Genomic DNA, 17331 nt, shown 5'->3' with positions numbered 1-17331 from the left:
CTGTGCTGGGAGATCCACGTCTGACATTGCACAGAGATTGTATGAGGGACGCTCTGCCGACAAGTCCACGCCGTTCTACGGGCCTCTGGTGCGAGAAGAGGATCGCCCAGCCTCCGATATTCTGGAAGAGTGAAGCCATTTTGGCCACAGATCTGTAGTTACCAGCTGGCTATTCTAGAATCCCTCCATATGGGCGTTTTATACGGACGTGCCAGCGCTTCACAATATTGCTGTTGGAATGTATCTGGCGCCGTTCTGCGCAGCACAGGACATGAAAACATCCGGTTTATGGAGAATGATGCCCGCCTCCACCTGTCACCCTCAAGATTTGCACAATTGGACTCTGGATGGGCCAGGACGGGCACAGAGCCATCGCCCATTGCTAGAAAGTATCTGTTCCTGAGAAAGCTGGGTGATGACTGACAGCCCCAATCCATACAAATAACTACAATGAAACAGGGCGACATCGGCCATGGCAGACATATTGGTTTCTACCACACAGCTTTGTAAATGTAAAAACTCCATTAGCGATCCATCGGGGGTTAAAAATACTACTTCACAGGTAAGGCTCTGCAATGGAAATTCGCAACAAAAACTTTCCATGTCGGGGATTTACAATCTGTACCGCCGGTCTCTTGACACTGCAAATTTTTACTGCAGTGTGTGCAACTGTACTGGTACTGTAATATGCTCTGGATTTCCCGCATGCAAATCTGTGGTGGAAAATGCAGGGTATGTGACACTTGTGGACATTCCCTTACCGCCACCAACCCCAAGAATGGGGGGGGCTGAACCATGGTATAGCGCCATGTCACTTTTTGAATGGCTGCAACCAGGCACCTGGCTGTGCAAAACCAGTTGAAAGGACGCAGCACCGTGGCCCCTAAATTCTGAGGATCGTGGGGGTCCTAGAGGTATATTGTAGGTATATTATATAATTTATCTCCTTATGCTCCCATTACTATAGCTGGGCGGAGCTTGACTAAATGGGGTGCGGCTTCGCACTACTCTACTACAGACTCTTTGGCAGAAGGCTGCCAATGGCGAGGCCCAGGCATCATCTTTATTCTGACTGGGGCGGAATCAACTGAAAAATATGGAAAAACCTTGGTCAAAACTGCAGCGCCTCGCACTGCGCCCGTTCAGGAGGAGACATCCTTTGCAGCGCCTCGCACTGCGCCCGTTCAGGAGGAGACATCCTTTGCAGCGCCTCGCACTGCGCCCGTTCAGGAGGAGACATCCTTTGCAGCGCCTCGCACTGCGCCCGTTCAGGAGGAGACATCCTTTGCAGCGCCTCGCACTGCGCCCGTTCAGGAGGAGACATCCTTTGCAGCGCCTCGCACTGCGCCCGTTCAGGAGGAGACATCCTTTGCAGCGCCTCGCACTGCGCCCGTTCAGGAGGAGACATCCTTTGCAGCGCCTCGCACTGCACCCGTTCAGGAGGAGACATCCTTTGCAGCGCCTCGCACTGCGCCCGTTCAGGAGGAGACATCCTTTGCAGCGCCTCGCACTGCGCCCGTTCAGGAGGAGACATCCCTTGCAGCGCCTCGCACTGCGCCCGTTCAGGAGGAGACCTCCTTTGCAGCGCCTCGCACTGCGCCCGTTCAGGAGGAGACCTCCTTTGCAGCGCCTAGCACTGCGCCCGTTCAGGAGGAGACCTCCTTTGCAGCGCCTAGCACTGCGCCCGTTCAGGAGGAGACCTCCTTTGCAGCGCCTCGCACTGCGCCCGTTCAGGAGGAGACATCCTTTGCAGCGCCTCGCACTGCGCCCGTTCAGGAGGAGACATCCTTTGCAGCGCCTCGCACTGCGCCCGTTCAGGAGGAGACATCCTTTGCAGCGTCTCGCACTGCGCCCGTTCAGGAGGAGACATCCTTTGCAGCGTCTCGCATTGCGCCCGTTCAGGAGGAGACATCCTTTGCAGCGCCTCGCATTGTGCCCGTTCAGGAGGAGACATCCTTTGCAGCGCCTCGCACTGCGCCCGTTCAGGAGGAGACATCCTTTGCAGCGCCTCGCATTGCGCCCGTTCAGGAGGAGACATCCTTTGCAGCGCCTCGCATTGTGCCCGTTCAGGAGGAGACAACCTAGCTGCGGCGGTGGCGCATTAAAGATGCATCACTGAAGGTGCTCGGAGCGGCGACTGCTATTCTATTACTAATTGCGAGTCACAGTGAAATATTAAAGAAGCCTCTCAAGTCACTAAAACATTAGCACAAAGCCTGTAGGTGTGCACCGCAGCGGGAAGCAACACCGGCCGCAGAGCCCGAGAGGACAGCCCGCGGGGGCCACTAGTGAAATGCCGCCTATACTAAGAGGAACAACTTCTCTGTGACATAAAACTTCTGGGTGTGAAGGGTTAATCAAATCAGCAGAATATACTTTTGTGGCACTGTAGGGGATTGCACTTCTAGCAATTTTCTTATAGGCAGAGCAGAGGAGGAAGATGACCGCTCTGTTAGTGGCGCCTGTCCTCTCACCGCTCCCAGATGTGGCCATGGCATCTTGAGATGCTACTTCGCTGTCTACACCACCCCTCTACCGAAGTTTGGCTGCAATCAGCTCGGCAGGGTATCGCCAAATTTCCCAAAGTGATTGGATGAAAAATGCAAATGGTCTCAAAATTTATGAGCACACAGTCCTGTTCTGAGAATATCTGAGGCCAGAATTCTGCCGAGCAGGGCGCGATAAATTCTTCCCTTAGTATTTTTTGGACTTTGCAAAGGTCCCTTGTAGAGAAGGATCTGGGCCTACTTGTAGATCAGACTAAACAACAGGACAACATCAATCGGCTGCGTCTAAGGCCAGCAGGATACTGTCCTGTACTAAAAGGGGTTTTAACAGTGATGACCGACCTTCAGTATCTGATGGTGGGGTCTGACACCCGACACGCCCTGCCGATCAGCTGCTCCGGTGAAGCACATGCAGAGTGCACTCTCTCGTCATTGCTGAGGACTGAATCGAGACTGGGCCCTAGACTTGTAAGGATGCCGTCTCATGCAGCAAGGAGAGGGATCCGGTGAGCTCCTTGCCGCTTAATAAGCACAGCGCCGCACATTGTATAGTGGCTGAGCTTGGTATTGCAGCTCACAACCATTCACTTGAATGTTACGGAGCTGAGCCTCGACCATGTGACTGATTGTTGTGACATCACTGGCCTAGGAAGAGATCGCAGTACTCACCAGAGCAGCGGGGCCTCTTCAAATGACCGATTGGCAGGGCTGCTGGGAGTCGGACCCCCATTAATCAGATACTGATGACTTATCCTGAGGTTAGGGCATGAGTATTAGCCTACATGCACACAAACGATTGAGACAACGGTCCGCAAAAAAAAAATAAAAAATTATGTTGTCCTTTTATTTGCGGACCCATTGTAACAATGCCTATCCTTGTCTGCAAAACGGACAAGAATAGGACATGTTCTATTTTTTTTTTTGCGGGGCTACGGAACGGAGCACAACAAGTGCTGTCCGCATCTTTGGCGGCCCCATTGAAGTGAATGGGTCCGCACCTGAGCCTCAAAAAAATGTGGCTCGGATGCGGAACCAATCTACGTTCGTGTGCATGTAGGCTTAAAGGGTAAATTAACTTTTCAAAAAAACTTGATATGTCACATGCACACATTAAAAGTTTAGATCGGAGGGGGGCTGAGTGCTGAGACCCCCACAATGCCTAGAACGAGGGGAGGGAAGCACAGGCAGAGTGCACTCTCTCTCCTCGGAATCGAGACGGACCCCTAGACTTCTAAGAAGATTGTCTCAAGCAGCGAGGAGAGGGAGCGCCATGTGCGTGCTTTTCTCTCCTCGTTCTAGGGACCGGTGAGGGGCTGTCTCTACGACATATCAGGTTTTCTGACAAGTTAAAAACACTTTCCACTTTACAAAGCGTTGGTGCCGCCTCATCTGGAATATGAAGTTCAGTTCTGGGCACTAGTCCATAGAAAGGATGCCCTGGAGCTGGAGAGAGTACAGAGGAGAGCGACTAAACTGATAAGGGGCCCGGAGGGTCTTAGTTATCAGGAGTGATTTATGAATGGCTAGCAGTGTGCAATAATGGTCCAGCTGAGTGTTACTGGTTTGGGGGGGGGGGGTTCTTGCACAGTCTGACACTGGCAGCACTGATTGGATAGTGTAAGACTTGTGCAGGAACAACCCCTTCCCACCCCCGGTTACACTCTGCTGGAGAATCATTGAGAACTGCTAGGAATTCAGTCATAACTTATATCAGGAATAAGAAAGGCATAATAACAGCACAGAGCCATACGAATATATGCTCCAAAATTACTACATGGGGAACGTCAGTAGTTACTAAAACAGACCTGACAAGTCAGCTTTGTATCCACAAAGGTGATTTCGAAATGTTAGCAAGCAGAGCTCTTGCAAATCATGAGGAATATTTTGATACGGAAACCAAACCAGAAAAATTGCACAACTTAAATCATACAAAGAATAACATTTGATAAAACTGGAACAAAAATGTTCATCCGTGCGTTGTTAAAGACGGCCCGTCGTCACTCCCGGACTTGCCGTTTCAGCAAATAATTGCATTCTATTACTATTCTTATATCTCGTGCCACTTCTCCATTATTCCCACTAAATGTTTATGAATGAACTGCCAACTGGGCGATACCAGATAGGGGTTTGTCCTGCTGCTAGTATCAGACTGTGCATGGACCCCCCCCCCCCCCCCCCCCCCAATTGGTTACACCAAGTTTGCCATTCCCTAGTAAACTTCTAGCAGGAACAACATAGAATTATAAGAATAGATGCTCCAGAATGGTTATTACATGGGAAATGTAAGTAGTTACTACAGACATGATAGGAGAGGCGACAGTTCCTCTTTAAGAGGGCAGCCCAACATTTGACAAAGTCGACCTAAAAGGGTGAAACTGTATAAAATAAAAATTATAAAAAATTTCTTACCCGTTAAATCTCCCACCAATCCCGCAAAACCACTCTGGTGGTTCCTGCAGTGAGGCCATCACATATATCATTCACGTGACCAATACATGTGATGGCATCGCTGCAGGACCGTCAGGGGCCACCTGGAAGGATGACGGCTCAGTAACGGTTAATTTTATTTTATTGCCATATCTTGCACTTTGGCCAATTTCTTAAAATCCCAGGTAAATTCTTTAAATGGACAAAATACCCTCTGGAGGCAGCTTGGAGTCACACACACCCCCCCCCCCCATTACTAACCCCTCGACTGTACTGACAAGGCACACAAGCCGGTACCTGAGTGGCTTTATCGTTCATACATGAGGGGTAGTGAACGTGAGGGTCCCGAGGCCAATGGCCGCTCAGGTAGGGTCCAGTTATGGTGTCCAAGGAGGAAGTCCGCCTGATGGTGCTGGATGTTCGGAGGGGATGGGAATTTGACTGGTCAGCTGTGGAATTAAAGCAGAGATAAAAAGAACATTAGGTCAGGTTCGTAGATTTAAAAGGAAAGTTCTATATTTCGTGGTGGCGGCACACGTCTAGCAAGATGCGCCAAACACAGAGACCGGGAACAACTCAGCAACGTAGGACGATATTACTAGACCTGACCTTGTACAACTACAACTCCTGACCTCCTGCATGCTGGGAGCTGTAGTTGCTTAATGGCTGGAGAACCCGGGAGAGCTACCCATAAGATGTCTTAGGAGCTCAGCTGCAGTTTGTGCTCCGAGCTTTCTGGACTCCAGTTAAGGGCTCATGCACACAAACGTATTTTCTTTCCGTGTCTGTTCCATTTTTTTTGCGGACCGTATATGAAACCATTCATTTCAATAGGTAAGCAAAAAAAAAACGGAAGGTACTCAGTGTGCATTCAGTTTCCATATGTCCATTCCGCAAAAAAAATAGAACATGTCCTATTATTGTCCGCATTACGGACAAGGATAGGACTGTTCTATCGGGGGCCAGCTGTTCCGTCCCGCAAAATACGGAATGCACACGGACGTCATCCATATTTTTTGCGGACCAAAAAATACATACGGTCGTGTGAACAAGCTCTAAAGGTGATGTCCTGACACCTTGACTGATGAGACATATTGCAGAGCTGCTTCAGTTAATTTAAAGGTTATGTGCACCTTTGGGGGGCAATTTTTTTACGATTGCATTTTACTTATTTGGGCTAAAAATAATTTTTTCAATTAGTCTGTATTAAAAATATTGCGCCGTTCTGTCACAAAGGATTAACCGTTTGTTTAGCTGTGTGACTGGTACTTTCATTTTGTGCCCATCATCTAATAACCCTTAAAGAGGACCTTTCATCGGTCCAAACATTGTAAGAGAACAATCAGGCTGTGTAGAGCGGCGCCCCGGGATCTCACTCCACGTATTATTCCGGGGCGCCGCTCCGTTCTCCCACTATGTCCCCCGGTATTTTCGCTGACTTGGTAACACTGGGAGGAGCCTGCGCTGAGATTGGAAGCGCTACAGCCTGGGAGAAGGAGACGCCCAGGAGAAAAGGGGCGGGCTCCTCCCAGTGTTACCAAGTCAGCGAAAATACCGGTGGACATAGCGGGAGAACGGAGCGGCGCCCCGGAATAATAGTAAGTGCAGGGAGATCCCGGGGCGCTGCTCTACACAGCCTGATCGTTATCTTACAATGTTCGGACCGATGAAATGTCCTCTAACTCTAAATTACTAAAAGGTCAAACACTTATTTAAGCCACATTCTTATCAGTAAGATAAAAATTGAGCTATAATGTGTGTTTAGGAGGTCAGAGAGCAGAGATGAGGAGCCGTCAGCTGAGCTGCCTGACAGAACAGAGAAAACTCAGATCCTGCTACTAGAGAAACTCAGCCCTGTACAGAGAAAAGGGCTATGCATTTTTAATAAAGGCCAATTTAAAGAATTATTTTAATTTAAAATGAGTACAATGCAATAATAGTAATAAAAAAAAATAAAAACTTGCCCTCAAAAATGTGTCCATAGCCTTTTACATTTCCTACCGATTTGTGTCTACAGCTCCTCGGCAGACAAACAAATTCTGTCACCCGGCAGTATCACACCTCCTTCCATTTGTCCCTACTTTGCACTAATGTTCATTTGGTGCAGGAGATATAGAAGGGACTACAGCATCAGACTACACAGGCTCTTGTTAGTAGTCTGTTACCATGGAGACACATTGTCTGAACTGGAGCTGTGCACACAAACCAATAGATTTTTAAGGCTACTTTCACACTTGCGGCAGAGTTATCCGGCAAGCAGTTCCGTCACCGGAAGATCCGGCAATCTGCATGCAAACGGACAGCATTTGTAGACTGATCCGGATCAGTCTAACAAATGCATCGCAAGAACGGATCCGTCTCTCCTTTTGTCATACGGACAAACGGATCCGTTTCTTTTTGTTCAAATTTTTACCAGTCTGCGCATGCGCAGATCAGAAGAACGCATCCGGCATTCCTGTATTTTTAACGCCAGATCCGGCACTAATGCATTTCAATGTAAATTATTGCCGGATCCGGAATTTTGGACGGAGAGAATACTGCAGTATGCTGCGGTATTTCCTCCGTCCAAAACGCCGTTCAGTGACTGAACTTTAAGACATCCTGAACTGATTACTCTCCATTCAGAATGCATGGGGATATAACTGATCAGTTCTTTTCCGGTATTGAGCCCCTAGGACGGAACTCTATGCCGGAAAAGAATAACGCTAGTGTGAAAGTAGCCTAACACCTACTGCAAGGTTGTTTCATTTTACATGCAATCAGGATTTGTTAAATATTAAAGGGGTTGTCCCATTACAAAGACTTTAGGGGTAGGGTATAAGTGACCACTGGGACCCCCGCCGATTACAGCAGTGGAACGCAGCCCCCGTTCTAGTAATGGAGCTGCAGACACGTCGCCACCATTCCATTTAGCTCCATTTAGGGGTGGATGGAGTTAGCCGAGCAGAAGCCGATGCCTGGAAAAGCTGGGTGGCAACCCACATGGGCCATCGCCACTTTCCTAGAAAGAAATGACCAAGTAGTCTACCAAGACCATGTTGACATCTGCATACCAAAGTCCTAACCAGGCGAGGTACGTTCACCTTACATAGAAGCTCCACAAAACGCCGATTACTACAGCAGCCAGAGATATACAGAGTCTGTTATCTGTTCCGCTGTATAATTTATGAAATTTACAAATTTCTACAGATGCGAGCCGCAGAACAGGAAGGAAAGCGGGATTAGTCACTAGTCGAGCAGTATTTCTTAAATGCACCCACGACATGCAAAAAAAAAAAAACATAAAAGTAGATAAAAATAAGTGTATGTGACATGTAAACTGACTCATCCCATGCGTTAAAGGGCCGGCGCACCTTAATAGTAGCGCAGCGGTGATAAATCTGATATGTCTGGAGTAATCGGGGGCAGGAAGGTTTCAAGTGCGCTACGGCCAGTCTGAGCCCAAACTGGGAAAGGCTGATAACAGGGACCAGTAGACTGCATTCAAGGCACAAGGGTTTACAGTCCCTTTAAGAATTCCAAGACTGCATTTAGAAGAAAGGGCATGGATGAGGATCGCTAACTACAACCACCTGCAATTAGCGGCGTGGAAAGCTGAAGGAGATCCATTGTGGCGGAGGTTACGGCTCCCACCCAACTTTCCTGGCCTTTTTATTGGAGTCCTCGAACTTTCTTAAATTTACTTTGTGTTTCAATTACTCACCATTCTGAGGATCTCTGCTTGCTGTCAGTGAATGGAAACATTCTAGACAACCAGGCAGAAAAAAAAAATGCAAAGTCTGCAAAGAATTTCCTTCAGTTTACACATCTGGGTGTAGTCCAGGATGTTTAAAGGGCGAGGAAACGGAACGCATTAAACTAGAAAAGCTACACAACTTTTCCGACTCTTGAACGGAGACTCTGCCCGGACCTGCAGCCGTACACTGGATGCGACGCTGCGTCGGCCAGGCATGTCCGCCGTTCAGGGGCCGGACAAGGAACCGCAAGGGAGCTGTAACGCCAGCCATAATGCTCTTCACCCAGTTTTTCCCAGAAACAGGTTGTAACACATTAAAGTCCATGGGCACGCGCATGAAGAATTCAAAGCGGTCCCGGTCCAGCGCCAAGCTTTCTGATAATCGTTGGTCCGCAAGTGTGATGCGCCATCTACCGTGACCCCTGCCAGCCATTCAATGGCCTGAATGGTGATGCCCCAGGAACGGCATCCTCAGCGGTCACAGGTCGTTCCAGCATAGGTCACTGCTGAGGCCGCTGACTGGTCAGCAGCAGTGATGGCACAGTTGGATGCTGGATCAGGTACGCTTTAAAGAGGCAATTTTTAAAGTCGCACCCACCGATTGATGACCTATCCTGATGATAGGCCATCAATAGGAAAATCCCGGGGAAGCCCCTTTAAAGCATGGACATTAGTGCCCGATTCTTGGAGAAACCCTTTAAGGGCACGGTCACACAGCGGAAATACTGACCTGCACCAGAAATCCAAACCAGAACTGACCCAGAATCCGCTAAACGGGACCAATACACAGAGGCCACCCGCAGCGGTTTCCATACATGTGAAGCAGTCCCATGTCAATTCTTTCCTGTAATGTACAATTCCATTTTGCACGTGGAGAAGAAATAAAATACACATAAATGGCACATTTTCCTACTGAAAACAATTGGAAGTACGTCAAAATCCACGTCTATCAATCGCGGAAATTCCAGGCGATCCCACGGGAAAATTTGCACGCTGACGCAGATTTTGCTGGAGACTTTAGGTGGGATTTTATAGAATGTCATCCGCTTTGCTGGCACTCTAACGCAAGGCGTAATATCCACCACATGTGAACCTTAACCTTCACATCACTGAAGGACATTTTCAGGGGGGTAACACTTCCAGCACATGCCGGACAGTCCGCTGGGATTATCAGGTGGCATCTGCCGACTTGCAAGCCTCGTGGTCCCTCTGCCATCTGCTCGACAGACAGGACCTAATCCTGTATCTACTTACAGACGTAGCAGAGAAGAGTTTGCAAACTGCAAGCACGACTCAGCTCTGCTACACCGGCCGACGTAGGCCAGAACCGCTCAGACCCACCTTCTGCATTCAGTCGCGGGCCTCCGCGACGCTCCTAACGATTTTTCTCAAGGGCGGGTTCACTTTCTCTCTCGCTGGCGAGCTCTCTCTGCGAGTATTTCTTTACACACAGACCTTGGGATCGTTTTCCACCCGAGAGGTGCCCCCTATTATCCCAAGCAGACATGCGCGGGGCTGTCTGAGGCATGCCCTTGTAAAAAAAAAAAAAAAAAAAAAAAAAAAAAATATTCAAGCTGGAGCACGTGCGGCCCTTTCGGGATAAAGACGTGGAGCATTTACCACCTAAATAACCCGGCGCGTTCAGTCACCCTCTTAAAGTCAGTCATCTCTTCCTAGGAAAGCTGGGTGGCAATGATCAGGGCGGCCAATATGGCTGCTAGGAGAGACTCCTGCATGCAGGGAGCATCCCAGGGGCCAAACGGCGTCCACGATCTCCTGCACAACCTCAGCCATGTGCATTAGGCCTGCAATCAGGCACTTTGCCTGAAAAACATTGCTGCACGCTGGGCTACATTTTCTGGGAAAAACATCTATCGGTCCCTGCGGGGGTCACAATCCAAATTTCAACGTTGTCCAAACTGACAAAACCCCCCACCAACTCCAGGGGGTCCCATTTGTGGCGACATGTTGCGGAGCAAAACGTGACCGCCGAGCCTCAGCGAATGGATGCAAACGGTCAACCTGACCATGGATGGGTTGTCACCACTTCTGGTCCATCAGGGACTGGGGGGGAACCGGGACAGGAACCTCAGAGCTGGAACAAAGGGCTCATGAAAATAAGAGCTGGTGGTCAGCAATTTTATATTTTTAGGGACGACAACCCTTTTAATCCAGAAGGATAAAAAACTCCAGGAGAACATCCAAACTCCAGGCAGAGGTTGCGCCATGGTTGGGATTTGAACCCAGGACCCCAGCGCTAACCAGAGTCATAGAGAAGTGAAAAAGCGAAAGGAAATATAAAAACAACAAGTGGAATGTGCAAATAAAAAAGGATACGTACACATTTATTATTGAAAACTGGTAAAAATATTTTGGATAAAAATAAACATGATAATAAAGGAGTAAAATAAATAAATAAATAAATAAATAAAGTGTAAAGAAAAACAACAGTCTTCACTTAGGACAGTGCTGGAATAAAAGTGCCGGCGTGCCAACCCGGGGCCGGGCCATTATCACTGACACCGGTGACAACCTCAAACAACAAACATCGGCACGGCCACAGCAACTGCATGAAGGACGAGCGGGGACAAGGAGGAAATGTGCAACCACCACATAATGCAAGCCCAGAAAGACCTGCAGAGGATTGCACAAGCTCTCGCCTCGTACACAAAAGCGTCACAACGGATCGCCGTCACTTCAAAAACTTGGCCAGTGTGTTGTGGAGAGCGGGAGGAGCGACTGGTGCCGATGCCAGGACAGCAGTATGGCGGCCTTCCTCCTACACACGCCACAGAAAATATGAAGTGCGCCCTGTGGTGCTTGGCGCCAAGTGTAGGCCAGAATGACAGCATTTACTAGGGAGAGGTGAATTTCATTAAGTCACGTGTCGCAAAAGTGTGGTGACCGCGCTATAACGGGGGTTTACTGCGGGTCTAACGCTCAGTGGAAAATTTTAATCATGGCTGCAATTAAAGGTAAAGTCAACTCGCCCTGCAGCCGCCAAGATGGAGGAAGCCCGTGCAAACCAGTACAGCTCCCCCTGCAGCCGCCAAGATGGAGGAAGCCCGTGCAAACCAGTACAGCTCCCCCTGCAGCCGCCAAGATGGAGGAAGCCCGTGCAAACCAGTACAGCTCTCCCTGCAGCCACCAAAATGGAGGAAGGCTGTGCAAACCAGTACAGCTCCCCCTGCAGCCGCCAAGATGGAGGAAGGCTGTGCAAACCAGTACAGCTCCCCCTGCAGCAGCCAAGATGGAGGAAGCCTGTGCAAACCAGTACAGCTCCCCCTGCAGCAGCCAAAATAGATGAATCCTATGCAAACTAATACAGCTCCGCCTGCAACCGTTAAGATGGAGGAAGCCCGTGCAAACCAATAGAGCTCCCCCCTGCAGCCGCCAAGATGGAGGAAGCCCGTGCAAAGCAGTAGAGCTCCCCTGCAAGCCGCCAAGATGGAGGAAGCCCGTGCAAACCAGTACAGCTCCCCCTGCAGCCACCAAGACTGAGAATGCCAATAGGCGCGTGCTCTACTACTTTGCAAGATGCTGGAAACCAAACCAGAACAAAACCCCTTGCAGCTGCCAGGATGCTTATGCAAATCAGACCAGTACCCGCTGCAGCCACCAAGACAGAGGAAGCCTTTGCAAACCAGCAGCACGGCCCCTGCAGCAGCCAAGATGGAGGAGGCCTATGCAGAGAGGCATGCAGGTATATGGAAGGATCCACCAGAAAACATCTGACTATCAGATCTCCGAGCAGCAGATGGGGAACTCTAGATACGGGTGTTCGTCTGATGCCCCTGACGTCGTTACTCTATGGATACTAGGAGTTTCTGGAATATTTTTGAATCTTGCAGCAACAGGGCGGCGTGTGCCGTTTCTGTCTTGACCAATGTCCGGCTCTGTGCTGCAAGTCACCACTTGGGGAGGGGTCAGACAGAAGACTTTCCGTGATGGTCACAACCAGCGACAACATTGGTGCACTTTATCTGCCTGGGGAATAACTGTGCACCCCCTTCTCTCCGGGCACATGAGATTACATTCATCAGAATGGCTGGCATGTAATACCACATTTCCCCTGTAGTGGCCGCTGCAGGGAGAATGCCTGCTTGGCTACAGCAGCTGATCGAGGAGCGATCACCAGGCCAAATCCATCACAAGAAGGAGCTAAACAAACCTTGGCTTTCCGGTCCTTTTATATTGATCGGCAAGGGTCCAACAGGCCGCACCCTCGCCGATCAGCAACAGCTCCATAGCCAGAACGGCACAGCCCCATCCATGTGTGCAGCGCTGCAGTAAACGGCTGCGGCCACTACACACAAAGGACGGCGCTGTTATTCTAGAGCGGGGGTGTGGGGTCTCAGACCCTCAACGGATCAGGGCATGCTGGGAGTTGTAGTTTTGCAAACCACAAGAGAGTCACAGGTCGGAGAACACTGCACTACACAGATGTCCATTCTGATTCTATGCTGAAAAATATATAATAATAAAAAAAGAATTATAATAAAATTAAGAAAAATTTAAACAGAATCTAAAAAATTGATATATCAAAATTTATAATAAAAATATATAATACATATAATTAAAAAGATAATATATAAATGAAAACTATATACCGGTAAATAAAAATACATTATTTAATAAATACAAAAATATCTAAAAAAAAAATACATAAGCAATATAACAAAAATAGAAAAATAAAATAGCAATCAAATATTCAACAGAAAAGTAAAACAAACAGAACCCAATACCAGCCACTGAATATGGCATCAGTACGGTGCCCACCCCGGACCTGCAGACGCTCAGGCGACGTTACAGACCAATTGAGTAGTGTGGGGGGGGGTTCTAATTACGCAGCGCTCTCTGCTTTCACCTTGGTAAATAGGTCCCTGGGGTTTTATGGATGATGTCACCACAGAGCTGCACGGCGGCGGCGTTATTAGAGCCCGGGTCATCTGGGACTGACGTCAGAGCTCAGGCGGCAAATTAAAGAGACAAACCCAAGTCAACATACTAATATGCAGCAGAGCTGAGCTGGTCGGGTCAGCTGTTTATTCTACGCCCTGCAATACAGTAGGTACAGCTGCAGTCCTGTGTCTACTTTCACACTGGCGTTTTGGTTTCCGTTCGCGAGATCCGTTCAGGGCTCTCACAGGCGGTCCAAAACGGATCAGTTTTGCCCTAAAGGAAAAGGATCCGCTCAGAACGCATCCGTTCCGTCACCATTCCGCTCTGGAGGCTGCTTACAGCGTTTTGCTGTCCGCCTGACGATGCGGAGTCCAACTGATCCGCCCTGACACACAATGTAGGTCAATGGGGACAGATCCGTTTTCTATGACACGATCTGGCACAACAGAAAACGGATCCGCCCTCCATTGACTTTCAATGGTGTTCAAGACGGATCCGTTTTTGGCAATGTTACCGATAATACAAACGGATCCGTTCTGAACGGTTGTATCATCTGAACGGATCCGTCCATGACGGATCCGTACAAAACGCGAGTGTGAAAGTAGCCTGAAGCCACAGAACACACTCTGGAAATGACACCACACTGCATCATCCGTCAGACCTGTGTGAATGCACAGCGTGAACTCGTAGCATACTCAGATGTAGCAGAGGCGGGTTTGTGCTGCAGCAGGCCTCGGTGAAACCACAAGTAATATTATACCACCGAGTGCTCAGATGTAGCAGGGTTGAGTTTGTGCTGCAGACCTAGGTGATAAAACCATGGATAATTTTGTGCAGAGTGCACAGACGTAGCAGAGCCGAATTTGTGTTGCAGTCCCAGGAGAGACCACAAGTAATATTTTATCAGAGTGCACAGATGTAGCAGTGCCAAGTTTGTGCTGCAGCCCTAGATGAAACCATGGATAATATTGTAGAGTCTGTCAATTGTTTTCTATGTCTACCATGTTAACTCACCAGGGAGTCCCTGCAGTCCTATGTAAATCCACCTAATGTACATAGCAGAGCTGAATCGGCACAATACACTGGCAATGTCATGATTTCTCTTAGCACTGTAGGACATGCAAAAAAAAAAAAATGCAGTTTCAAAGAGTTAAATGACAAATTCAGCTCTGCTACATCAGTACAAACACAACTTTTACATGGCTGCCATTCTTCTGAGCCTCAGACGCGCCTGTAGAGAGACGAAAACAAGAAGAATCGCCATGAACGAGGCCGGCTCTAATCTGGTGTCATCACCTCAAGGGCCTTCAACAGAGTCTTAAAGGGACAGAGCCGGCAGGAGAGAGGAAGCCTGTATAGCAGAGGCCGGATATGAAGAGTTCCTACTCTGCTGCTCCCAGCACGTCTCGGGTCCAGGAACCTGAGATAGGAGGAGCTGCTGGGCGAGGGTTCTCACCTTGTAGAGCTGCTGGAGCCGTAACGCGGAGGGGCCAGGTGGTCACCAGGAACGGACCCCAACAAACAGCTCCTCATATCTCAGCTTCCTGGACCCGAGGGGTATTAGGGTTATACGTGAAGACATTAACATGAGCACAAAAGCAGCTGCAGACCACCACAGTGGATGATGGGAGTGCTCTCAGCTCTGTTCTAGAACTGAAGTTCTCAACCTGCCTGGACAAAGATGGCTCTAGAACTTCAGAACTCCACCTTGCTCTGGACTAGCAACTGACCTAAAGTGCCGAGTTCTAGAGTCGATCTAGAACCACAAGAGCTCAAAATGTATGCATTCCTCCTGACCTATTAAAGGGGGGGCAACACCTACTCCAGATCACTGTACAAGTTCTAGAATGTATTTTAGACTAGTGGCCCCCAACATGTAGTATCCCAAAAAAAACAGCTCGCCACAGCATTCTATGACAGCTGCTGCAGGATCTCGTGACATGTTGGGCGTAGTAGTTTTAGAACGGTTGGAAACCACAGAGGTTGGGGACCACTGGTCTAGACCTCCATATCCCAGCACAGTTCTGCAACACAAGTGGCAGAACAGCTCTAGGAACTACACGTTCCTGACCAAGAAGTGCCAAGCATCTACTCCAGACCATCAATGCTCTAGAGCTGCAAGTGTATGCACTGCTCTCCAGATCACCAGGCCAATTCTAGAATTTAGAGCGTAAGCTGTGCCCCAAAATACTGCGCAGCATAGGATTCTAGACCCAGCTATCTGAGGTTCTACGACCAGGCGAGGGATCGGATGACCCAGATCTGTTGAAAAACTGCTACTCCCAGCATTCTCCGACAGCGGCATGCTCAGTGTAGTAGTTCTGCAACAGTTGGTAAGTCAGCAGTCTAGACCTCCATATCCTGAGCACAGCTCTGCATTACAAATCCTAGAACTACAAGTTCCTAATCTGTCCTTCAAGCCCCAAGCATCTACACCCCCCACCCCCCAGATCTTATCACATTCTAAGGTTGTTCTAGAGCTGCAGACGCAACACCTGCTCTGAAACCAAGTTATAACACCAGATTTTACTTTTCAAGCTCCAGAGTAGTGGCATCCCCAGCTCTAAAGTGCATGCGCTGCTCCAGAACCACAAGTGCTGCAAGAGAACCTCGCATGCCAACGCTGCTCCAGAACGGCACGTGCATGCATTGCTCCAGAACCTCGCAGGCCAGCGCTGCTCCACAAGAGTCAGTTCATGCATTGCTCTCTAGACCACGAGGTCAGTTCTAGACCAGCAATGCTCAGAGTCTGTGCATACTCTAGGCCCTACTACCTGAGGTTCTAGAACAGGGCTGGGGATCTCAGTATACTCTAGGCCCTACTACCTGAGGTTCTAGAACAGGGCTGGGGATCTAGAACAGGGCTGGGGATCTAGAGCAGTGCTCCCCACCCTGAGGGGTTCCAGCTGTTGCAAAACTGCTACTCCCAGCATGCTCTGACTGATACTATGGAGAGCCCCAGGTTCCAGCCCCGCTCTAGAAGCGGAGGGGCAGGCTCGGCAGATGGGGCGCTGCATACGTGTGCTCGGCGCCATGCTGCCCTCACCTCTGCTCCCAGGGGACGCGGCGTTCCTCCTGTCCGGGGACGTGCTCCTCCTCCTCCGGGTTCTGGCCGCCTCCGGGCTGCTGTGAGGCTGTGGGAGCAGCGGGGAAGGTGGGGAAGGACTCGGGGGGCCCGGCTCGGTGTTACTCCCCACAGAGGCGGACGGGGAGCGGCTGGGGCTGCTGTGCAGGAGCTGGTAGGGCACGGTGGCCCGGATGGGCTGAAGGAGGCGTGCTGAGCCGTTCGGAGGGGAGCCGGAGCCGCGCTTCACTCGGGGATGAGTGGAAGACATGACGGCGGCTAGATGCACGGTCTCCCCCGCCACAGCCCGTGACGCAGCTCCTCCGCGGCCCCCGAATGGCCGGCGACTGACACACAGCGGCGAGGAGGTAAGGGGGCGGCGCTCACGGCGGCAGGCGGTGCGCCATGGCCAATCAGAAGGCGGATTCAAATCCTGACCCAGGAGCCCTGACCAATGAGAGGGAGGCGAGGAAAGAGAGGCGGGAACGAGTGGAGATTGTAGCGTAAAATAGTTTAATGACGTCAGCAACGTAAGCAGGAGGTTATATCCACAAAGTATACACGTCCTGCCCATACTGTATCTATGTGTACTGCCCATACTGTATCCACGTGTCCTACACATACTATATCCACATGTACTGCCCATACTGTATCCATGTGTACTGCCCATACTGTATCCACGTGTCCTACACATA

The 17331-nt window shown here is 49.7% G+C and overlaps 1 protein-coding gene across 2 annotated transcripts in view; it reads right to left on the bottom strand.

The window, feature by feature from the left end:
• The window catches only part of GLCCI1 (glucocorticoid induced 1), a 51696-nt gene extending 34684 nt beyond the window's left edge, over nt 1-17012 (bottom strand). For both annotated transcript variants that reach the window (XM_040431250.1, XM_040431251.1), the window contains exons 1-2: nt 16619-17012; nt 5232-5383 (exon numbers count right to left, since the gene is read on the bottom strand). In XM_040431250.1, the coding sequence (XP_040287184.1) occupies nt 5232-5383; nt 16619-16907 (441 nt within the window). In that variant the 5' untranslated portion in view covers nt 16908-17012. The remainder of the gene's footprint in view (nt 1-5231; nt 5384-16618) is intronic.
• Between the last annotated feature and the right edge of the window lie 319 nt (nt 17013-17331).

Source organism: Bufo bufo, chromosome 5, assembly GCF_905171765.1.
Source record: "Bufo bufo chromosome 5, aBufBuf1.1, whole genome shotgun sequence".
Classification (NCBI taxonomy): domain Eukaryota; kingdom Metazoa; phylum Chordata; class Amphibia; order Anura; family Bufonidae; genus Bufo; species Bufo bufo.
Note: the sequence above shows the minus strand (reverse complement) of the source record. Positions and strands in the feature narration are given on the sequence as shown.